This window comes from Myotis lucifugus, unplaced genomic scaffold (assembly GCF_000147115.1).
Source record: "Myotis lucifugus unplaced genomic scaffold, Myoluc2.0 scaffold_14, whole genome shotgun sequence".
Lineage (NCBI taxonomy): Eukaryota > Metazoa > Chordata > Mammalia > Chiroptera > Vespertilionidae > Myotis > Myotis lucifugus.
Window position 1 is genome coordinate 2,553,042 of NW_005871062.1, and position 25,054 is coordinate 2,578,095.

Here is a 25,054-nt window from a genome sequence, read left to right on the forward strand (position 1 = left end):
CCCTCATCCTTTATTGGGGTTTATTGGGGTGGCCTTTATTGGGGTTTCTGCAGGAAATGCAAGACAAGGCAGGGTAAACAACCCATGATTGGCTAGTTTGAGTGGTTCTGGTGAGCTTTAGGGTGTAGAGATGGTCCCTAGTTGTCTGATACCTGGCCCTGGGATGAGTAAGGAAGAGGAATATTGTCTCCTGGGGAGGGTGACCAGAGAGAGGAGAGGTTTGGCTACCCAGTGGTTGGGTATTGCATAGCAAATATGTGCTCTTGCCTGAGTTCCTTGCTGTCTCTTCTACTAGTAATTGCCAGCCCCAGAGAGGGAGTCTCTTTTCAGCTAGAAGTATTTTTTTAGATGTCAAACATTACAAAAATACTTAAAATATGTACAAGACAAAGCTATTATAGGCAGGAGATTATGGGCAAAGGCATAGAGTCTGAAGAGCAATAACATGTGTTTTGATCAGAACAGGACATTAGTAGTGGGAGAGGGTGTTTATAAACCTTGAATGTCTGGCTAAGAAATATTTCTTTAGGCAGTGGGAAGCCATTGAAGGTTTTTATTTTTTATTGTTGCCTTTCCTTTTCTTATTCTTTTTATTGTGGTAAATACACACAATTTAAAATTTACCATTTTAACCTTCTTAAGTGGCTTTAAGTGCATTCAAATTATTATGCAACCATCACCACCACCCATCTCCAGAATTGTATTCACCTTCCCAAACATAAATCTGTACCCATAAACAGTACATTGGAGGTTTTTGATAGCAGAAAATTAATGAGATGGGATCTATATTATCTAATTGTTGAACTATCAAGCTATCTACCAAGAACAAAAGGTTAATGTGGCTCTTGCTACTATTTCAACATTATTTTGTGATCAAACTAGAGTTATAAGGAAAGATGTTCTATTTATGAAATCATATTATCCTTGGACTTGGAAAAAGAAGTGGGGTGGGAAGATAATTGTGACAAGAATTTGAATGTTAAATAAATAATTATTATGAGTAATTATTATTATTATCAGCTCTTACTCGATGCCAGACATTAAATTAAGCACTTTATTGTATTATCTCATTTAATCTTCACAACAACTTTATATGATTATAACCATGTTACAGGCAAGGGCTCTGATGTTTAGAGAAATTCAGTAATTTGCCTAGATCACACAGCTGGTGTTTTAACTCAGATAAACTTTTCAGCATTACACTACACCGAGAAGAGTACCAACAAGCACCTTTTAACTAAGTATGTGTCAAATAACAAACCATTTCTTTAGGACAATAGAAAACTCTCCTACTCCCATTACTTGTTTCTGATGACACACTTTTAACTTCTGCAATAAGAACTGGGATTCACCATTTTTTAGCTCTTGTAGGCTTACCAAGAACTTTGCCATCTGTTTAATCTGACCTCAGAATCTCCGAACAAGCCTCTGAAATATGTAAGGCAGGTCCGGCTTTCTTTCTTTTATTGCTGAGATCACTAAAGTGCAAAGAGATTAAGCGCTTGCTGGTCATACAACTGGGATGAGTTCATCCATGCTTCCCCCGGGAGTCCAGATACCCACCTCACTGTGTTCTTGCTGGAAGTACTGATCTCTATAAAATGTTGTGGCCTATGTTATTCCACTAAGACGAACCTTATTCGTCGTTGCAATGGGGAGCTAGATCTCCAGAGTAAACGGAGTGCTTGTTTCTGTTTAGACAGGCACCTTGACAAGGGAGGGCCTGGATGTCTGGGGAGTCATGCCCTGCGATAAGAATGGGTGAGTACTGTTCACATAAAAGCATCCACACCTGTAGAGAACCTTCACAAGTGGTGACTTGAGCCAAAACTGACAACAGTTGCTGGCAAGCAAGACCTCAAGCGCTCTGGAGAATGACAGTTTTGCAGTTTCTTTTATGCATTTGAAATTAAGGAGGGAACTGCATAAAGGTGGACAAAAGCCACCTGTGAGGTGATTTTCCATAGAATCCCTTTATCACACATAGTACCTTGGACTAAATGCACTGAAGTTTTTCTTTTCCTGGAACTCTGTGTTTTCTTAGGAAAATGAACAATAGAGACAATTTAGCTTGGGCTTTGGTGAGCAGTGGTTGACAGCATAGCTTCATTTAACTTCTGCTTCTTAATGGTTCCACTAATATTTTGCACTAAAACCTATGTTTGCCCCTGTCCCAGCCCCTGCCACATGCCTCACACAAACCCAGGAGATGAAGAAGTTTTGACACTGCATTCAAATCCTTGCTAAAATGTAATTTGCAGTCAGCATATCAGTCAGGGGACTGAAGTTGGCCCAGTGTACCTCATTTGGACAATACTAAGACACTGTCCTTCAAAGCCTTCTTCTGTGCCAGGAGGAAGGACACCATGTTCACAATGAATTTCAGTAAAAGGAACGTCCGTGGAGCTGGGCCAGTGTACTCATGTTCCTTGGTATTCTAGTTCTGAGAATTCCACATTTTGGCTGCCCCAGAACTCCTCAGTTTTGGGCAGCTTTCAGCTCCAAGCGGGGATTTGCATAACCTTTCCTGAGGCCCCCTGGCGGCCATGCCTGGGATTACTTCTCTTCCAGCTTTTCTCTGCAATTTCCAGTGTGAACAGAAAACATTCGACATTTCCTTTTTTTTTTAAATGAAGGTATTTCTCACTTACAAACTAAATCTCAAAGCATTTTACTCATAAAAGGTTCATAGCAGTTCTTCTGCATTATGCAGACGACATACAATTTATCCACAAAATATTTTAATTATAGATGTGTAATACATTTTCATATTAAAACATGAATATAAAGTGTTTATAAACAAGTCTGTTTCCTGGGTTAAAGAAATTGATCTTGGTACTTGGTATACAGAAGAAGCCTCTTATTAGTATAAATTTTTGAAGTTCTTTTTATTTTCCTTGAAGATAGATTTGGATATATGCCTGGACTTCTTGTTCATTAATATTTTTCTGTTTCAGCTTCAACAAAAAGTGTATGCATTTATTAAAATATGTGAACATCTTGAGAGCAGTATTTTTATTATTTATATTTGTGTTCCTTATGCTGTAGCACTATACCAGGTGCACAAGTAGATGCATAGTATATGTTTGTTCATCCAAAACTAACTAAATGCGTTCCATCTTTTGAATGCTATTCTACCTATTGAATTGACATCAAACTTATTTATTAAGCTTTTTATTTCTAAATAAAACTTGTCAAATTTAAATAAAAATAATTCATATAATATTTAAGCTATTGATTAATAAGCCCATTACTCTTTATTCCCATCTTCCTTCAAAAAGGTGAAAGTTGGTTTCAAATGACTTAAATAACAATTTAAAATTAAACAAAATTACCAACTTTAATTCATAAAATGAGAGAAAGCAGATTCAATCCTAGGTAAGAAGTTAGCTCCTGACTTATAGTCTATTAAATGTCGTCTAATAAAAGGTGAGTCATAATAAGTCTTAGCTTTTCCAAAAAGGGCTTGATACTTAAAGAACTTTTGGCACACTACCTGAGCTATCTGAGTTTAAAAATCTCAAGCATTCAAATAAAAATACAAGGACAGGGATAAGAGAAGAGTTCTATTTATTTGTTGTGTAAACCAGAGTCTGGCCCAATCTCAGGAATTCAGAATTACATACTGATGACAATGCGTGTGCCATATGAAAAATAAGATTCCACTTTCCCTGATTTGTGTGAGCTTAAGCATCCACGTTGATCACACTGCTGGTGGCTTCTTCCTTTTACATGTTTACCCAAATGCCAGGGGCTTGTTGTAAACTACTAAGATAACTTAATCCTCTGATATATAATAATAGATATGATCAACAGGGTCAGTAATCAGCTGAGAGGTTTTGAACTCTTAGAGAAGCTTAGATAAGGAAGCCAGCAAGAAATATGGCTGGATTATGTGTTAACGCTGTGATGTGGAGACTTTCGAAAACAAAAGGCTAGAGCAACCTAAGGCAGAATTTAAAGAAATGCAGTGTCCATATCATGAGAAGTAATAATCTGATCCTCAAGACCACATTTTAATCAAACTATGACAAATAAAAACTTACTCAAGAAAGTAACTAGAAAGGTGAGTGGTCTGCAAAATGTGTATTAAAGGCACAGCGCAAAGCTTCTCTGTAAACTCAGAGGAAGGGAGGGTTTTCACAGGAACCTCTAGCTGAGCTGGCCCACAGAAGTTGGAGCACAGGTAGACTGACTGGCTCCAAGAAGCATGTTTTGCCTCAGTGTTCAGGAAGCACTTTCTGCTATCAGAAGTCTTCCTAGGATGAGTTGCTCTATGAACCATCTACGGGGCTACACATTTAAGAAGGGACTGACAACAAGGTTGCAGAGGACAGTCCTCTAATGGCCAGAGGCTGAACTTGATGACTTCAACCCTGAATTAGTGACAGCACACTGCACCTGACATTGCAGTTGTATCCCAGCAGATTTTAGATGAAGCCACTTCCTACAGGAAGTGATGGTGATGATGACTGCAATAGGATACACTAGATGCCAGGGTGGAAGAGAGGAATGCAGTATCCCTTTAAACATATTTTTAGGTTATATTTCTTTACCATTATGCTCTTCAGATCTCCCATAGCTACTCATTCATTTATTCACTCATGCATTTGTTTTCTGTCTAATGTTGGCCAAACATGTTGGAGAGATACAGAAGGCATAGCCCTGCCCCAAAGGATTAAGGAAGGAGATACACAAATAGCCATAGCGTGGGCAAAGCTGTTCTGCCTCACGGCATTGGAAATGAAGTGGTCTGAGAGTTTGAGCAGGAGTGGATGTACTTAGAATTAAAAGTGATACTTCTAGTTCCTTTCATTCCTCTGGAATTAAATCCATACCAGAGAAAGAGTAAGGGAAAGACCTTGAATGACCTTTCTCATTTTCACTGAACTCTTGTAAGGATGATGGCTAAATGAAGCACTATTAATTTGGGGTGGCTGGAGAGTGGGTATATAATGTAACAAAACACGTTAAATTACTTTCCAAAAAGTCACCTCTGGAAGCTCCATTTTGGATGGAGAATTGGGCTGAAGCCCTTTCCCTTTTCTCCTTTAGCTTCCAGGAGGTCCACAGCTTTGCCTCGGGCAGGGCTTTGCCATGGGGCCCACTGTGTGCCGCCATGGCCAGCTGCCACTCTCTGATCCTTCTCGATGAGACCATCCAGGGAGACCCTCTGGACCTCAAAATGTTTGAAGCCACCAACTGGGTAAGCCTCTGACCTGCAGAGAATCTAAGAAGCTTCTTCAATGCTAGAGAAACACAGGTTTTATCACTGATAGTCAATACTTGTAAGATGTGAAGTCTTCAATAATGGAGGACATAGAGCAGTGAGAGACAGACCAGTGTGAGCCTCGTTTCCTTCCCTGTACATTGTATCTTCATGGTGGGGTTATTGTGATTAAATTAAATTATGCCCTTAAAAAATTCTGGTACATATTACAGGCTCAATTGCATGAATGTAATTAGAATTATTATGTAATTTTAGTTATTATTTCCAAATTTTCAGGTTGTAGTATGAGCAATGTCTTGTTTCAAAGTTTTCTAGAACATGGGGGGTTAGGGAACATCACTGCCCCCCAAGCTTAGGATAACTCATTGTTATCAGGAGTTTTATTTTTATTCATATTATATTGGTTTTGTTTCTAAGACTAGAAATAGTAAAAAGGGAAACATGAGCGCTTTCACTGAGACTCTAAAGTAGATTTAAGAGCAAGGGGTGTTGTTCAGGAAGAGGAATCTGGCTTTCCCGGTTCTAGTTTTGGCTCTGCTCTAGCTGAGCACTTGACCCTGTGAAGTTATCTCTCCTGTTGGGGCTACGTTCCCATGACCTTAAAATGAAGGGATTGAAGTAGACCAGCAGTGTTTACATAAAACGAAACAAAAAGAACCACACCTGGAATATTTTCTTAAAAGGAAACATTATTTAGATGCACTTTATAAAAAACGAATAGTTGGAGTGTCTGTGATTGAGATGGGGAGTAAAGGTAAAGCTTAGGGAACACACGGCCCCGCCTTACTCAGCCACAAGCCCACCACGCCTGTCCCCCGTAGCCAGGTCCCTGTAGCAGCTCTGGGCCCCTATGATACATGTGTGAGCCCCACCGAAGGAGACAATCCTTACGGTCCTTTTCAACTCTAGTAGGACATGGTTCTGTAGTGGTCTGATATGACTTTGCTAATCTTACCCTTTCTGGGTTACAGTTTCTGTATTTTTCAGTAGGGATTACAATTTCCTCTTTTAGATTTTTTTCAGCCACTCAATGAGATGGTTGCAAAGCATTTTGACATCTTTGGTAAAAGGCTCTTGTGACTATGATTTAGGGTAATCCTTACAGCAATTACTGAGTCTTTACTGACCAGCAACCACGTACCGGTACATCACAGTCCCTGCCGTACCTCACTGTGAGGACCATCAATTCAAATTAGACAGAAAGGGAAGAGCAGGAATGACAGTGGACTCCAGGATAAAAAAAGACAGTAAGGTGCTTGCCTCACACACAAATAAGTCTGGCTATCCATGCTCACTATTTTTGAGTCAAGCTCTTCAGAAAGAGACTGAGACCTTTACACAGCATGCTCCAACAGAGAAAGCAGGATAAATTGCATGAATAATTCAGAAGTGTTTGCCCTTGAAGTTCCGCAGCATTTTCAATGCATTTTTTTCCCCTGTGATGAAATAAGACTGGTTCACCTCCATCTAGCCAAGGGAGGAGAACCGAGAAAACATTGAGGTGGTCTCAGGATTTTCTCAAGACGAGGGTTTGAGCATAGTATCAATAAATCTCTACAACAAAAAATATTCCATTTGTGAAATAGGAAATGGCTACTTCTGGGGACAATTTCCACATCCGGGAAGTGCCGGCACATGCCATGGTAGTTAAGCCCAGCAAAACAGCCAGCCAGGTAAGCTTCATCTGCTATCCACTCTGAAATACCCAACCTCAAGGGGAAATTCCTGTTAGGCCCACACTTTTGAAAGGTCATAGACGTGTCTTCTATGACATGAGAAAACTGATGGGAACTTGTGTCTCTTATTTGCTAAAAACAGGATTGGGGGAGGAATAGTTAATTCCCAATAGGTGGAAGCTATGTTGGTGTGTCCTTCTCCATTCCCCACCCCTCAACCAGGTCCCAGTGGAAGGAATTGCAATCCTGCATCAGTTCCCATTCTCATCAGCCCTGCAGAGGATGACAGTCATTGTCCAAGAGATGGGGGGTGACCGGTTGGCATTCATGAAAGGTGCACCAGAGAAGGTGGCCAGCTTTTGTCAACCTGAGACAGGTAAGTGGACAGACTTGTACTACAGCTGGCTAATTTATATTTCCAGTCCAAATATGTCCCCTGAGCACTTGACCTATGAATCCAATTGCCTATTGATCATTGCCAATAGGATGACTCATCTACATGCCAAACTCAATACCAAAATTAAGATTATCTTTCTCACTTCCTGTATTTCCCATCTTGGTGAATGACACTACCATTCTCCTTCTCCCCCAATTTGAGGTTCTTCCCAGATTTGTCCCTCTCCCTCAGTGCTTCTGTCTTGGCAATTGCTAACCCATAGTCCTATCACTCCATCAGCTCAGGCCCTCATCTTCCCTCTACTGGATCACTTCAACAGTTGGTGAATTGACCCCTGCTCCCAGTCACTCCTACCCTGATTCATCCTTTATACTCTGACTAGATTGGGTTTTCCATCACCAAATATAACTATGTTGTCACTTTCCACTTTTCTTCTGTTGGTTGCTTCCCATAGACTCCAGGAATAATCTCAAATTCCTTTAAGATCTTATATAAGGCCTTCATGATCTGACTCCTATTAAACTTTCCAGATACATCTTACCACTCCTATCCTCACATCCTGTGCTTTTCCTGAGCTGAACTAACTACTCAAGGCTGTTTGTCTCATGTGTTCATGCCTGAGCACATGGTCCTCCCTCAGCCAAAATGTCCTTTCCTTTCTTTCATCTAACCACTTCCTCCCAGACTTGTATATGTGTGTCTAAGTGATTCCATAGCATAGCACACTGCAATTACTTGGGTCATAGAAATGATTTCATTCGATTACATTGTTAGTCTACTATTTGATACCTTAATAAACAGAGATCCTGCAGTTTAATCTCTGCAGAGCCAATGCCTGGCACATAGCAGACTGTCAGTAAATGTTAGTTAAACTGTAGAAATTAAGAATTATACATATTTCTCACCCTTTATTTTTCTTCTTGTTCTTTGTCTTCGTTTTCATCTTCATCTTCTTCTTTCTTTAAATGTTTCCTTTTCAGTTCAGCTTCACTGAATACCAAGAGGTCATTCTTGACAATGTAGTTATTTTTAGGGTGGGTTCCCACTGACTTGTTGTGTACCTTTTCAGAAATGTGGTGGTATTGTTTGTTTGTTTGTTTTGTGTTTGTTTGTTTTTTTGCAAGAACTAGATCTGTTTCTCTACCAGTACCAACTGAGTAGTAAATGTTGCTTACTAATCTTGTGTTATTTTCTGAACAGTGCCAGCTAGTTTTGTTAGTGAACTTCAGATTTACACAACACAGGGCTTCCGGGTCATAGCACTGGCCTACAAAAAGCTGGAAATGGACCACCACACCACTGCCTTGACGAGGTGAGTGGGGAGGATTCTCACAAAGCAGGATGATTGGGTGGAAAGATGCACCAGGCTGGGCAATAGACCCAGCAACATAGATTGCAGGATTCATGGGCGTGAAATGCTTCTGAACCTAGTAGACAGGGATATAGTCATCTCTACCCTGTCTGAATCACAAAGCTGATGACTGGGAGAATTTATGAGAAAGAGCTGTATACACTGTGAAATAGGATGTGGTTGTACAGCTTTGTGAAAACACATATATGATTATAAGCAATGTTTCATAGTGTGAAATTAAGGTCATGTCCTTATTTTGAACCAAATAAAAGTAGCTAATTTTTAAAATTATAGTTGGTGAATTAGTTGAAAGTTAGAAAACATAACATTTGAAAAATATATTGATAAGAAATACACAACTTAATGAAAAACATATAGCTTAGACTTGTATAAATTAAGTAATGTCTGTAGAAAAACAAGAAAAAGCTTCAGGGTGGCCATTATAGAGAAAGCTTTGATATAATTAGATTAACATAGGGATCCCCAAGGACTAAAATGAACTCCTAGTTTAATTTTATCTGTTGTTTTATTTTCCACTGTTTTTAGACTATTGTGTTTATTTCACCTTCAATGCCATGTCCAGTACTCTTTCCAGCCATTATTGTAACACTACTATGGAGATAATCATGGCTTATTTTGTTACTAAGGATTTTAAATTTGGGAGGTCTAACATATTTGTTTTCAACCCTGTCAGGCTCAACAACACTCTCTTATTGCAACTATATTTTGTACCACTTCCTCTTATATATTAAAATAAATTCATATGTATATAATCTGCACATATTCTTTGTAAAAATAAACATGATTCCATCCTATACAGTAAAAATAAAAGCAAAAAATACAATGTATTACAAAAGTAACAGACAACTCAATAAAGCTCAGCTGACTCCACTAAAACAAAATAAAGCAATATGTTGCTTGCACCGTGTGCAGGATCATGGGGCTAGCAATGCAGACTGATACAGGTGTTATACCCTGCAGTCTCAAATAGCACCAGCAGTCTTGCTGTCAGCGAGGTGACTGTGAAATGCTTTAAAACTCTTGGTAAAATCCTGAGTAAAACAGTACAATCTCCTTTCAACTTACACAGAACTTACATTCCTGGAACATTCAATAGAATATTAAAAATGTGCAAAATTACTTTGTGCTTATATATAAAGCAGAACTATGGGAACTATAAACAATTTTGTTTATTTATCATAATATAGTTGCATTATATATACTATGATATACCATGCTATGTGGTATAATATAAGCAGGATAAGCCTATACTGATTTAGGAAAGTTTAAACAATCTTTTAGTGTGATGAATGCCCTGTAAAATATTCAAAGGGCACCTGGGATGCAAGGTAGTTATTCATTGTGCATTGGTCATTGCAGAAAATCTTGCATAAATGTCTTAAAAGTTCCCAAAATGTCCTCTAGAGGCAGTAGTGCCACTGCTGAGAATCACAGCTGTGTCCTAACCCTGTCCTTTTGTGATTGGGCAGAGAGGCCCAGAGGCAGAAGTGACTCATCTAAAGTCATCGAGTATTAGATTCCTGGGCATATTGGGTCACTTTCCTCAAGGCCAGCTTAATGTGACCCTTAACCAAAGGGTCACTTTGACTATTGTAATTTAATCAACTCAGGTCACTCAAATCATTGGTCAGAGAGCTGAAGTGAACTTTGAGATCAGATCTCACATTTTAAAGAAGAGGAAAGTTGAGCCCAGGATGTGGCAGAATTGGGAAGGAATTTTGTTTCCTGGGAGCCTGTCAACAGATATATACCAAGATTCTGGATACTATGCTGTTGCTTCTGATTACTATAATAAAATATGTGCATATCTACAAGTTTCAAACTCATGGCTTTGGGGCTTGTATATGCAACAAAGACTGATGGTGGAGACACACGAGCAATCTGGAATGATGAGGGCTACAGCACACAGGAGAGTACATGCCCTGGCCAACAGCATTGAAATTCCAACGTTTCAAAATTTGATAAGGTCCAAACACAAATTCACTAATTCAATCTGATCTTGGGTCATCAATTTTCCCTTCCTGTGTTAAAGCCACATCAGCACTACATCTTTTCCTAGCTAGGTTAATTTACCCAACCTTTGCTAATCCCTGATTGAATAGAACATTCTTTCTGTGGTGTTTGTGTGTATGTTTGTATGTTCGCTCAGAGTGCTTCCAGCACAGGTATCATAATTTTTTTGAGGGTTCTTGGCCTGCCTTGTGCATATTTCATCCTTTAAAAATCACATGGATTTTAAGAACATGAAGTATAGTCACAAGGATGACAATGCTCCTTTTGTATTACACTCTTTATTCTTTATTATTTTTAGACTAGATTCATGCACTGGAGGGGGGCGTCCCTCAGCCCGGCCTGCCCCTCTCACAGTCTGGGAGCCTTCAGGGGCTGGAGGCGACCTGATGATCAGAGGAAGCAATGCCCCCATCACACCTCTGCTGCTGCCACTGCTGGCAGCACAAGCCTCAGCCAGCTCTGGTTACCTGAGCCTTGGGTGGCCCTGGGTGGCTGGGGGGCTGAGAGGACTGGGGGACTCTGGAGGCAGGTGTGTGGCAAGGTCAGGCCCACTTGGTGCATGCCTGCCACCCTGGTGGGGCTAGGGGACTGGGCACCACCATCTTTTGGCTGTGGGCGCCACCATCTTTGAGACATGGCAGTCAATTAGCATATTCCCTCTTTATTAGAAAGGATGCTTTGGGAGGAGGTATAGCCTATGCAGGAAGAAGAAAAAGATATCATACTATTCCAAAATGCAGAGCTTGAGACCCCTTAAGGGATTGCTTTTCCTCTTTTTTTAAAAAAATATATTTTATTGATTTTTTACAGAGAGGAAGGGAGAGGGACAGAGAGTTAGAAACATCAATGAGAGAGAAACACCGATCAGCTGCCTCCTGCACACTCCCCACTGGGGATGTACGCGCAACCAAGGTACATGCCCTTGACCGGAATCGAACCTGGGCCCCTTGAGTCCGCAGGCCAACGCTCCATCCACTGAGCCAAACTGGTCAGGGCGTGCTTTTCCTCTTTATTTCTTGACTGAGACTGAATACTCATGAAAAGAAGAAACATGTAATATTAGAGCTTTAAGAGACTTTGGAAATACATTCATTTTGCTAACTTTTTTACAAAAGAAGAAATAGATCCTCAGACAAAGAAAGTGATTTACTCTTGGTCACACAGCAAGGTAGGTACAGAGCTGGAATTATTTATAACTCTGGACTCCTGATTGCTATTCATTGAACGCTACAAAGACTATGTGCCAGAGGAACCAGAATGTGAGTGCCAACGTAGACTGCAAGACTATGTCAGATACTGGACCCTCTGGCCATTTTCTTGGCCTGATCTAATGCCTTGTGGTTTGACCATGTCATATCACCTCTGGACATATCTAAAGCCTGAGGCATGGATATGAGGGCCACTAGAAAGATTGGAGGACCTAAATCAGGCATCAATTAAGTTATCCTTTAATGACCAGCTCAAATATCACCTCCTCTAGGACGACTTTATCAATCATTCCACCCAGAAATAATTAGGACTCTTATCTGTGCATTATCATGATACCTTTCCAAGCCCTCTATATGTCCAAAGTGGTCAAGTCTGATCTTGTCCTCCGGACTGAACGTGGAATCTCTGGAGTCAGGAGCTATTATAGTCTCTCCATATTCTTCCTCCTTTCCTGAGTCCAATTTTTGCATTTTCTTAGGTGTTCAGTAAATGACCATTGACTTGACAAACTGACTGACTTTGGTTCTTGTGAAAATCCTCTGGCAGTAGAATTTTTGAAAGAGGAAATGAATTTTTATAAGTTGCCTGGCGAAAATGGTAACCCCAGACACCAGACCCTAGGCAAACATTGGCTGAGCACCTCCTCTGTGTTGAGTACCATGTGGGTGTTGTTGAACTTGTTGTTAAACCAGGTGATTTTACCCTCAAGAAAGAAATTGAAATAGCGATAGATCAGATAGAAAAGAGTGATAATATATGGACAAATAAAATACAAGCAAATCTGAGATAGAAATAATATACTGAGGAAACAAGTATTTTTATCTAGGGAGCCTTTATAGGAAGTTGTATGTGCATTGGGCCTCAAAATATAGGAATGATTTCAGTGACAGACCAGGAGGAACATATAATAACCTTTTTCATGAAATAAGAAAGAATGTCTCTGGCAGTCTAGAGCAAATGTTTAAAGATGGTCGAATACAGAGCATACCCATGGTGTGTGGCCCGATTTGGCTAGAGATTAGGGTGGATGAAGAATTTAGTGATAGATGAACCTGAAAAAACACTGTAGAATCCGATTGTGGAGAGAGTTAAATGTCAGGCTCAGAATAGGAAATGTTATCCTTCCAAGCCTACTTTGAGATGAGTAGTTCCAACTGTGTCCGCTCCCTGCCACTCTGGAGGTGTTAGCAGTGTTTTGTGAGCATCATGCCCCTGGCCAATGTGAGGCACACATAGCCAGCAAGGTAAAGTGGCTTTTCTGGATATTGCTTTCATCTGTATTTCAGCTAGATACAGGCCATGCTGATGTCTTGCTCTTGTGTCTACTAGAGGTGTCTGAGTTTCAGATAAATGAATCTTGGAAGAATCTTTCAGCCCCCAACCCCAAATGCATGCCCCTGCACTTGGTCCTGTGGAATGTCTTGGAAATGTCCTTGCAGTGAATGGGAGCCTTAGAGACCCCACTTGCTGCAGAAGCATTCATACTTTATGTAGAAGAGCAATGCTACCCAGCTGACAGATAGAGGGGGGAGAGTGGACTTTAAAGAGAGACTACGTTTTTGAGATTATGGCCTCTACCCCTGGGACTAAAATGATATTGATTATAGCATTGGTTTCTAGAAGAACTGGCATTTTATATTTTTCTTGTTCCTCACTTCTTTTTCATGATGCTTTGTACCAGAGGTAGAACTCCTCTCTGGTGATTGCCAGAAGTGAGATAATGAAAATCACTGCAGCAGATGGAAGAGACCTTTGTGGCCATTTAGGTCATTTTCTACAAAGGTTAAAGCCCATTTTTTGCTTAATAAGTACTCTCTCTTCCTCTTGATTTAGTCAGAGGAAATGTCTCAGTATCCTTATGTCCCCTTCCTGTCTGGATAGTTCCTAGCACATATTCAGTACCTTGGGAATGATGCTTGAATGAGTGAGTCAGTACCACTCTAACAAAAAGATATTTGTCTTTATTTTTGTTTGCTAACTGTAAGAAGGACTATGACATGTTATTTCTGTTCAATCATTGTATATATATGTGTGTGTGTATGTATGTGTGTGTATGTATATATGTGTATGTATATATATATATATATTTCCAGGGACCAGGTAGAAGCAGACCTGATATTTCTGGGATTGCTGATCTTGGAGAATCGATTGAAGGAAGAGACAAAACCTGTCCTAGAAGAGCTCATCTCAGCCCGGATAAGGACAGTAATGATCACAGGTATATAAAAAACAGTAGAAAGCAGTAAGAATTTGATGGGAAATAGAGATTCACTCACTTAGCAAATATGACTACCTACTATGGAGCAGACACTATTCTAGGTGCTGGAGATGGGCAACAAAAAGGCAACGTTATTGTTCTCACTGAGCTTACTTTCAGGTGGGATGAGATAGAAAGTCAATCAATAAATTGGCAATCAAATAATCAAATAAATGACTAGTAATGAGTGTTATGAGGTACATAAAACAAAAAAGGGTGATGTGGCAAAGTGTCCGACTGGATACCTTGGATGAGGTGTCTTATCTGGGAGGAGATACTTGAAATATCACTTGAATGAGAAGATATAAGCCATGTAAAGATGATGATTTCATTGTCAAATATTAGGAGAAAAAGAATGCTTAGTCAACATGATCTGTAAACTGCACTCAAAACCCACCAATAATGTTCTGCAGATTTAAAAACAATGCTGTCCTCTCTACTTCTACTCCCAAGCCCCAAATCACACAAATAAGGGAGAAGTGAGGAAAGATCATGCAAATGTGTGAAATTTCCTAATGAATGCTTCTGAACGGAGAAGAAATGATTTCCTAATGCATTCATATTTTGTAAGTGTGTCTTCCCTTTCCCTGATCTCATAGACACATTCAACTCTATTAATTGTGTCACCAAGATAGAATATTTCTCCACCCCACATCCCCTGAACCCAATTCTACTGTTGGGAACTCTAGAATAATTTTATTTTCCCTTCTCCTATTCCCATCTCCACTATCCAAGAGACTTTTGGACAATGTTTACTCTCTCCCTTTCCAGTCCCTCTATCCAACTTTTAGGTGTTGCTGAGTTAATTTATTACTTATTAAAATATCCCCTACATTATGATGCCTCTGTTTCAAAAATATTTAGCACTATAGTCACGTTCTCATAATCTATCCTTAATCACTTAGACTTATGGAGAAACAAGGGTTGATTACCCTCCCTCTTTACTTCTTCCCTCATATTAAATTTCTGTTCTGTTTCTTTCCTTGCTTGGTTATAATATTTTTCTCAAGAATTGTCCTTGGACAAGATAGAAGGATGAATGCTCTCCAATTTCTTACATAGCCTGGAATATCTCTTTGCTCTGACAGTTGAATGAGTATAGAATTTTTGGGTTACAATCCTTTTTTTCTTAATAATCTGTATGTGTCTTTCCTTTGTCCTTTGCTTTTTAGTGTTGCATATTACAAGTTCAATGCCAGTCCACTGTGGGTGGCTTGTTCCTTTCTGCATATGATACTTTTCCTTTAACTTTGAAGTTTAGAAATGTTATCAGAATATGCTTATAAGTTTCTTTTTTCATTAATTTGGTCTGGAACATAGTGAACACTTTAAATCTGTCTTCTTCCTCACAGGACATTTTTTTCTATTGTTCAAAAATTTCTTCTATTGTTCATTTAATTATTGCCTTTATTCTTTACCTTTCCTATTTCCCTTTTAGAGTTTCTATTATTCATATGACAGCCCCCCTGCATATACCCTCTCAGTTTATCATCTTTTTTCTTTTGGCTGATATGTTTTTATAATTATGCTTTGTGCTATAAGATTTTTTTTTGTACCCAGTTTATTTAAACCACAAGCTCAGGTCTCAAAAATGACTATTATCTTCTCCAAATCACCTGCTGAATTAAGTTCTTAAATCATGTTTTGTGAGTGGTTTTAAACTTTTTAAAATTTATATTTTTTTAGTGCAGTTTTAATCTGTCTCCTGCAGCTACTCTACTTTACCAATCATGTATTCTGGCTGTTTCTCCTTATCTTTTCTTATTTAGCTGCTGGGGTTTCATAAATAGGTTGTTATGTAGCTTTGTCAAATGACCGAGACTCAGGCCTCGGTTGCATATTCTAAACAGTAGAATTCCAGTGGCTGGTAGATGCAAAAGGGGCTTGCATTGCAAAGCAGAACAGTGGCTGATGTCCTGCCGAGGCAGGTAGAGGAAACCTCTTAGCTCTCAACCTGAGGGTACAGCATCTCCTTCCCACCACTTAGACTTTTGAGGATCCTCATAAAGTTTTGGTAGAAACCTGTGTTAAGGATAGCGATCCAGATCTTATATTATTTATTGTTCAGTAGCTCTAAAAATGACAATACTGTACCTACCCTTTCAAGAAGCCTTACAACCAGAAGTGTTCTTTACCTTCGCTCCTTTATAGTTGTCATGTATATGACAATGAAAACTCCACCAGGCAATGCTAAATTTTTTACTTTCAACAGTCAAGAATTAAAGAACATAAATGAAGAAAAATAAACTTATATTTACCCCAAATTTTATTATTTCTGTTGCTATGTTTTTATTCTTCATATTCTAAGTATCATTTCCTTTTAGTTTAGAGACTTTTTTAAGCCAAGTTGGTGTGGCTCAGTGGTTGAGTGTCCACCCATGAACCTAGAAGTCACAGTTTGATTCCCAGTCAGGACACATGCCCAGGTTGTGGGCTCGATACCCAGTGGGGGGCATGCAGGAGACAGCTGATCAATGATTCTCTCTCATCATTGATGTTTATATCTCTCCTCCATTCCTCTCTCTGAAATCAATAAAAAACATTTAAAAATTAAAAGAATTTCTTTTAGCATTTCGTTTTGAGCATGTTCTTTAGCAAAAAATTATCTTAGTTTCTCTTTATTTAATATCTTTATTTTTACTTTACTCCTAAAGGATATTTTCATTAGCTAAAGGAGTCTGAGCTTATAGTTTTTTTCTTTCTGTACTTTAAAGATGTCATTCTACTGTCATCCTGCCTCCATAGTTTTTAATCAGAAATCTGTGATAATTTTCATTAGACTCATATTTTTTTATATATACTGTATTGGTTTTCTTTTCCTAGCTGCTTCTAAGACATTTTCTTTATCTTTTGTTTTCAGAAGTTTGATTATGTGTCTGGATGTGGTTCTCACTGAGTTGTTCACTGAGCTTCTTGAATCTGTGAATTTAAATTTGTAAACACATTAGGAAGTTTTCTGCTATTATTTTTTCAAAAATAATTTTCCTATTCCAGTTTCGTTCTCCTCTTTTTGGAGGACTTTAATGACAAAAATGTGAGTCTTCTTAATATTTTTTCAATCTCTTTTATTTTATTTTAAGATTTTTCTCTCTGTTCTTCAAATTGTATAATTTATATGGTTCTATATTCAAATTCATTGACTCTTTTCCTCATTGCCATTCTATTGTTGAGTGCATACAGTGAATGTTTAAAATTTCAGTTATTATATTGTTTATTTCTAAAGTAGCTACTTGGTTCTTTTTTATAGAATATACTAGAGGCCTGGTGCATAGATTCGTGCCGGTGGGGTCCCTCAGCCTGACCTGCACCCTCTCGCAATCCAGGACCCCTTGGGGATGTCAGATAGCCAGTTTTGGTCCAATCCCCACAGGCCCGATCTAGACAGCAGGGAGCCCGATCCTGTGTGTTGAGTGTCTGTCCCCTGGTGGTCAGTGTGTGTCACAGCAATTGGTCATTTGGTCATTCGGTTGCTTAGGCTTTTATAAATAGAGATACTTCTTTCTGTTGAGGACTTCTATCTTGTCATTTATTTTAAGAGGATCAATGTGGAGGAGGTTTACAATAGCTCCTTTAAAACCAGTGTAATAGTTACAACAACTGGGTTATTTTGGGACAGGCAATTGTTGATTACCTTTTCTTGAGAATTGGCCAGACTTTCAGGTTTTTTTGTATATTGAGTATCCTAAATATTCCAAATATGATTTTTTGAGATTTTGGATACTGTTAAAATTCTCTGAAAAATGATTTTGGGTTTGGCAAGAAAAACTCAGAAATATTGGAGGTGATTAATATTGCCTTTGTTATTCTTCTTTGGGTTTGTTCTGCATGTGCACAGCTCTGAGTTGGGCTGGGGACTTACATAGTTCACATACAGAATTTGTCTCCTTATCTAGGACTTTCTTTTCCGGAATTTCCCTCATAACTCTCCAGCCCCAGGCACCCCTTTTCCTAGTTCTTCTGGCCAGAGAGGCTAGTTCCTCAGATATTTTGCTACCTGCGCAGCTCTATGGTTAAATATGTGAAAGGAAAAAGAAAAAAAGCTGAGAATCTTAGCACCTGGTAGATTGTTTCTCCAAATTTGACTCTCTTTCATATTCTACCTTCTTATGTTTACTTTCAAGGTCCTTGGGTAGTTGCTCTTTGTATTTTTTCTCAGAGTTTTCCATTGTTGTCAGTGAGAGAGATAGTGGGATTACTCTCCATCTTTGCTGGGAGTGGGACCACCAGATAGTATATAAAACCAGTAGATTCTTACTAAATGTTTACCAAGCTGTTAAAAAATGACAGAAGTAAATTAGAATTTTGCCCTTTTGTTTTTTCTTCCCACTCTATTACAAAAATATAAGAAGTAACCAGATGAAAAGCAGCAAGAACCAGAAAAGCAACCATGGAATCAAGGAGGGTCAGGGCTAAGGGAGACCTTAGAGGTTATTTCTCTTCACACCTATAATCAAGACTTGACTCCTTATCCTAGTTTTCCAGGCCCTCTAAGAATTTGTCCTATCTCTTCAACCTCATGTTAGGATGGTCTTCCTTTCTTCTAGGTGACAATCTTCAGACTGCAATAACAGTGGCCAGAAATTCTGGAATGGTTTCCAAAGGCCAGAAAGTCATTCTCATTGAAGCGAGTGAAAGTACTGGGTCCTCATCAGCATCCATATCTTGGAAATTAGTAGAAGAGAAGAAACCCACTGCATATGGGAATCAGGTATTCTTAAAAACAGACTTCCTGCCATATTATCTAACCTGCTTCACAGTGTGGGTAACTGGCAGCTTTGACTGGCAGAGGCGTACGGGTGACCTAGGGTCAACATACTTCTCCAAATGTCTCACACATGCAGTGTGAAGTGCTCAATTATATCAGTTTCCCATATCCTTCCAACTGAGCTTTAAGGTACAGTGCATTCCTGGGTGCTGGAAAGAATCCATTCTTTTAAACTTAAAAAGTTTTTGTCTCTGTATGAGAAAGAATATAGTAAGGGGGCTCTGACTCCAACTCCCCGTTTTTGCCATGCTTGCCAGCCACCCTGTTGAGTTCAAAGGGGATGTAATCCCTAGGAGAGATACCACTGTGTGAAATGGAAAATCAGACTGTATCTTCAGGGTAGGGAAGAAGTGTTATTCATTTATCTCCAATCTTGTCAGTATCCTATTTCTATTGTGTCCTTGTGGAACAATATTAATTCTTTAAGAAAAAAAAATTGTAAGTTCTCACTTCAGGGAGAGATTTGTTAAGCTACAGTGCTTTTGTATTTTACACTTGAAATGTGTGAAATGTGCTCTTCTCTGGGACTCACCGAGATCAAATCAGGATGAGAACAGGACATGAGTAAGTGTTATTCTCCTATTTACTATAGAGCCTGTGATGTGCAAAGATTGATCTAGCAAAGAGAAAGTGCTTCTCTGAGGAATCAGGACTGGAGTTTGACTTTTACAGAGAGACCCCGGACTGCCATAGTTGTCTTCTCTCAGAGATGCTGTGGTTCCTATCCACTCTACCAAGTCTGAAATAACTGTGTCTTGCTTTGCAGGACAATTACATTAACATCAGGGAAGAAGTCTCTGAAAATGGCAGAGAAGAAAGTTACCATTTTGCCCTAAGTGGAAAATCCTTTCAGGTTATAAGTCAACATTTCAGCAGCCTATTGCCAAAGGTCAGTTCTCAGAGGGTACTAATTTCCTGGTAAAGATGCTGACAATGTCATTTACAGAGCATGATCCTCAGTAATTTCACACCTCTAAATAGGTAAGATATCCCTATTGAATGTCTCATGAAAGAGACAGATAGTTTTACAGAGGTTACTGTTGTCTCTTATCCTACTAGATTTAAAATACGTAAACTTGCCTGGCCAGTGTGGCTCAGTTGATTGAGCATTGTTCAATGCACCAAGAAGTCTCCAGTTCAATTCTTTCAGGGCACAGGCCTGGGCACAATCCCCAGTAGGGGGCGTGCAGGAGGCAGCCGAATTGTGTTTCTGTCTTATCATCGATGTGTGCCATGAGATGAAAAAGGTTGAAAATCAATAATTTATAGGATTAAACTAGTGACTTCTCAAGTCATCAGGATTGCTTTTGGGTAGCTGTCATTATATTGCCGTGGTTAGGAGTCTCACAGTATAGTGGAAATTCTGCAATTATACAAGAAGACAGGCTTGAATAGAGGAATTTCAGTAGATTTTTCATAGAGGACCTCTACACAGAAAAGAGTCAAACTTAACAACTTTTCTGATGAAGAATAAACCCGTAGTGGGGGCAGATGATTATTTGTATTCAATTACTCACCATCTTAAGCACTGCTTAAGAAAAAAAAAGACTTTGAGGCTTAGTAAACACTAAACTGAGTTTACTGCCAGGGAGAGCAGGGGGCAGGCAGCTCTAACACAGAGAAATTTAGATTCTATAGAATGGAGCTCAGGTGGAGGGGCTGGTAGAGGTTCTTATATTACCAAACCATCAATGTCCCATAGTCCAAATTAGGCTTGGGATATCAGCTGAATTTTACAACTGAGCAAACCCAGATGGTATGGTAAATCAAAGACCACAGATAGTTACTTTACTATTTCATCAGTAGGCGATTTTTTCTGCTAATTCTGAACAAATTTCTGAGAGGTAGTTGCCTCATTTTCTTTTCCTGAGATTCTTACAATTTCTCATGTTCTATTGGCTTAAGGTTCCATAAGATCAGGATTTTTCAGGACCACATTCTCTATGGCAGCTGGGCTAAATTAGTATAGGTCATCATGTTCACCAAATATTTTTATGAAGTAGTCATCTTTATTGATTTTGGTCTTCCTGATCACCTATCTGATGACCTATGTCCCAATGCCTATTGTAAAATCCAAAGGAAGACTTCTTGGAAAACAATTCTTTTTTTTCTTTACCCTGTCAGTGTTATGTTATTAATTATTTCATGTATGACCAGCTGACATAAAAACTATTTCTCTTTTGGGTTCCTTGCAGATACTGATGAATGGGACCATCTTTGCAAGAATGTCTCCTGGGCAGAAATCCAGTCTGGTGGAAGAATTTCAGAAACTGGAGTAGGTTCTTTTCCTATTCAGGTGTGAAGTGCAAGGGCCATGGCAGTCAGGGGAAGAGGAAGAGGCACAGGAAGTCACTCTGTTTGTCGAGGACAGTGGTTCTTAACCTGGCCGCACACGTTAGTCACTTGGGAGCTTTGGAAAAATAACAATTCTGATTCATTTGCTTACATGGTGCTTGGACATCAGTATTTTTTCAAAACTCCTCACATAAGCCAATTTTTCATCCAGACTTGAGAAGCACTGACTAGACCAGTGATGGCGAACCTTTTGAGCTCGGCGTGTCAACATTTTGAAAAACCCTAACTTAACTCTGGTGCCGTGTCACATATAGAAATTTTTTGATATTTGCAACCATAGTAAAACAAAGATTTATATTTTTGATATTTATTTTATATATTTAAATGCCATTTAACAAAGAAAAATCAACCAAAAATTTGAGTTCGCGTGTCACCTCTGACACGCGTGTCATAGGTTCGCCATCACTGGACTAGACCATAAATGTCATGAAAAGGTAAGGTGAGAAACAAGCCTGGAAAGGTAATGTGTGCTCAGCTCCCAAAGGGACAGGGAAATTTAGACTTCATTTTTACCAATTATTATCACAGTTATGATATAGGAAGATTTACATGACAAGAGATTCACATAACCTTCAAAATATTAAAACATTCTATGCCAAAGCATCCTCTTCATCCTAAATCAGAAAAATGATTTATCTTCTAACACAAAAGGTCTCCATTGATAGAATGGGCAGTCCAAATAAAGTGCCCATCATTTGAGACTCCTTCCTTCCTTCCTTCCTTCCTTCCTTCCTTCCTTCCTTCCTTCCTTCCTTCCTTCCTTCCTTTCTTTCTTCCTTCCTTCCTTCCTTCCTTCCTTCCTTCCTTCCTTCCTTCCTTCCTTCCTTCCTTCCTTCCTTCCTTCCTTCCTTTCTTTCTTTCTTTCTTTCTTTCTTTCTTTCTTTCTTTCTTTCTTTCTTTCCTTATGTTTTGGTAAATGAAACTCATAGAGTCCTGAAGGTTTCCTCTACTTCTGGTGCTGGACCACATAGATATGACTCCTACCTCTACTCACTGCAGCCCCATCCTTCTACTCACTTGATTAAGTCACTAGGCAAGCATCTCCATTCAGAACGCTCTGTCTTCTCAATATGGTTGAAAACTCAGACAGTAAACTAGTTGCCTTTATAGAGCAATGTGTGAAAAGAAGCACAGCAAGTTCTTTAAATGCATTCAGAGTGCTCTTTCCTTAAAAAGCAGACTATCCATAATCTTTGCCAACAATTTAACAGAGCAGTATTCACTCAGCCTCAAAAAGCCGCCCTGAGGAAGGCATGTATTTTCTTCAACTTCTGGGCCCGGCACTGAATTTTTTGTTGTGTGACATGGCAGATTTTTTCCTTGTGTACTATTAACAGCACCAACAAGTAAGTTTTATTTATGATTTCAGAATTTATAAGGCACTTTCCCATATTGCACCTCACGGAATACTCTTAACACTGTGCAGGGGAGAAAAATGCTAGTCTAAACAGTAAAGTGATCAGGTCAACAATCTAGATCTTGCGGCTTCACACCCTGTGCCCTCTCCACCATGCCATGCTGTCTTACATATAATTGTGAGCATCCTGTTTTGCAGTTGACAAAGCTGCTTCCTAAACAGTAAAGTGCATCATTCCTGAATGTGCTTGGAGTCAGGAATGATGTCCTGGATTTCTTATCCATTGTAGGAACTGCTGAGTCAAATTTTACTTTTTAGTCAAACCAGACTATCAGGGAAACTCCATTAAAATAATAAGTTTAAACACTAAGCAATGAAGCTCATTTTATCTTTTTAATTAGAGAAATTATTATTAAAGATTGCTTTGATATATTCCACAATTGACATGTTTCGCCTTTAGTTACTTTGTAGGTATGTGCGGCGACGGAGCCAATGACTGTGGGGTAAGTAGTGGCCGGTGCGTGGGACCACAGTCTCACACTGGATTGTACTTGCCCAGAGCCCTGCAGAGATAGTATTTTCTGGGATATACACTCTCTCCACTCCTCTTGTTGAAGAAACTGATGCTGAGCATTTGGGAGGGTTTTGGCCAAAGCTACATAATAACTCAGTGGTCATTATAGACTAAATAGGGTAGGATTTGGTTCTGAAGTCCCCACTTCTTTTACTGGGTGGCCCAGTGCCATATCTTTCTTATGTGGCAGGCAGATCAAAGTCTGGTGTCATCTCCTAGCTAGTGTTTGGGCCCACAAGCCACCTTGTGGACAGGTTAACTGGCCCCTTTCTTATGAGGCCTCAGGAGAGCTGTATGTGAGTGTGCACGCACCCTAAGCTAACTCTTTGCTTTCAGGCTTTGAAAATGGCTCACGTGGGCATCTCTTTATCAGAGCACGAGGCATCTGTGGCCTCACCTTTCACTTCCAAAACTCCAAACATTGCGTGTGTACCTCAACTTATCAAGTAAGTAAGCACTATACACCAACATTGTTTTAATCTCTCCTGCCTTCTAGGTACAGATTCCACTGTTCTTTTTATTTTATTTCATCATTTATTTATTTAAATTGTTTTTTTTTCAATTACAGTTGACTTTCAATGTTATTTTGTATTAGTTTCAGATGTGCAGCATAGTGGTCAGACAATCACTTTATGAAGTGTTTCCTCTCATGTTTCCAGTACCCAACTGGCATCATATTATCAACTATATTCCCTTTGCTTTACATCCCATGACTATTCTGTAACTACCAATCTATACTTCTTAGTCCTTTTACCTTTTTCACCCAGTCCCTATGCCCCTCTCTCTGGCAACCATCAGTCTATTCTTTGTAACTGTGAGTCTGTTTCTGTTTTGTTTGTTCATTTATATTGTTCTTTAGATCCCACATACCAGTGAAATTATTCAGTATCTGTCTTTCTCTAACTGACTTATCAGATTCCATTGTTCTGCAAGTCAAAGACCAGAGAAACTTTGCATCTTTGGGTGGGGAGGTGCTTTGCAGGAGAATGCAGTCAAACATTCTACTTCCCAGTGGACTTCCCCGGAGTGAAAATAACCCTGGGAGAGCAGTAGCATTTCTAATAAAAATCACTGAGTAGGGTACTTTTAGAAAGTTGGAATCTGGCACTTGTTACTGCTTTGACAGTGTTGATCATATTATTATGATGATGATGATTATTTAAATGTATCTTCTTAGATGCTTGATAATGAGGCATTGAGAGAAATTTTCTCTCCCCATTTTCTTTCATTCCTCTTGCCTCTTTATGCTGCCTTGGGATATCCTTCCCGTCTCTGGTTTCCAGAATATTTATTTTTGCTGCTTCTACTAAAATTTCCCTTGGTGCTTTATCTCCACCACCCCCTCGAATATATACTTCTGGTACATTCTTTAAATGACAGAGGTAGTTAGCACTGTGGCTGCTTTGGGTTATTATAACTAGTATCTATAGTAATAAAAGCATAATATGCTAATTAGACCGGATGATCTTCCAGACAAATCTGGGGCTGCAAGGGCTGAGCCCCTTGCACAAATTTTGTGCATCGGGCCTCTAGTGTGTTTAATGCATCGGGCCTCTAGTGTGTTTATAAAGTGTTTTAATGCCTGTTTTCTTACACATCAAAAAACCTGGAGATGTAGGAATGGTCACTATTTCTTCTACAAATAAAGAAATTGCGGCTATGGGAGGGGGCTGGGTTGAGGCAGGCAAAGGGGGAGAAAAAATTTGAAAAGTAAAAATTTTTAAAAAAAAGGAAAGAAAGAAATTGAGGCTCAGAGAACTACCCAAGCTGACACAGCCATATAGGTTTGGAGATGGTATTAGAATTAATTTTGTTTAAATGTGTTTTATCTATAAATGCCATACTCCTT

The 25,054-nt window shown here is 39.2% G+C and overlaps 1 protein-coding gene across 1 annotated transcript in view; it reads left to right on the forward strand.

Moving 5' to 3' along the window:
• Positions 1-25,054, forward strand: part of ATP13A4 (ATPase 13A4) — a 111,305-nt gene that overhangs the window by 61,887 nt on the left and 24,364 nt on the right. Inside the window, exons 13-23 of the mRNA XM_023750553.1 lie at positions 1,700-1,761; positions 5,056-5,206; positions 6,817-6,903; positions 7,129-7,282; positions 8,504-8,615; positions 13,991-14,115; positions 18,699-18,862; positions 19,686-19,808; positions 21,115-21,194; positions 23,092-23,134; positions 23,542-23,651. Of these exons, the coding sequence (XP_023606321.1) occupies positions 1,700-1,761; positions 5,056-5,206; positions 6,817-6,903; positions 7,129-7,282; positions 8,504-8,615; positions 13,991-14,115; positions 18,699-18,862; positions 19,686-19,808; positions 21,115-21,194; positions 23,092-23,134; positions 23,542-23,651 (1,211 nt within the window). The remainder of the gene's footprint in view (positions 1-1,699; positions 1,762-5,055; positions 5,207-6,816; positions 6,904-7,128; positions 7,283-8,503; positions 8,616-13,990; positions 14,116-18,698; positions 18,863-19,685; positions 19,809-21,114; positions 21,195-23,091; positions 23,135-23,541; positions 23,652-25,054) is intronic.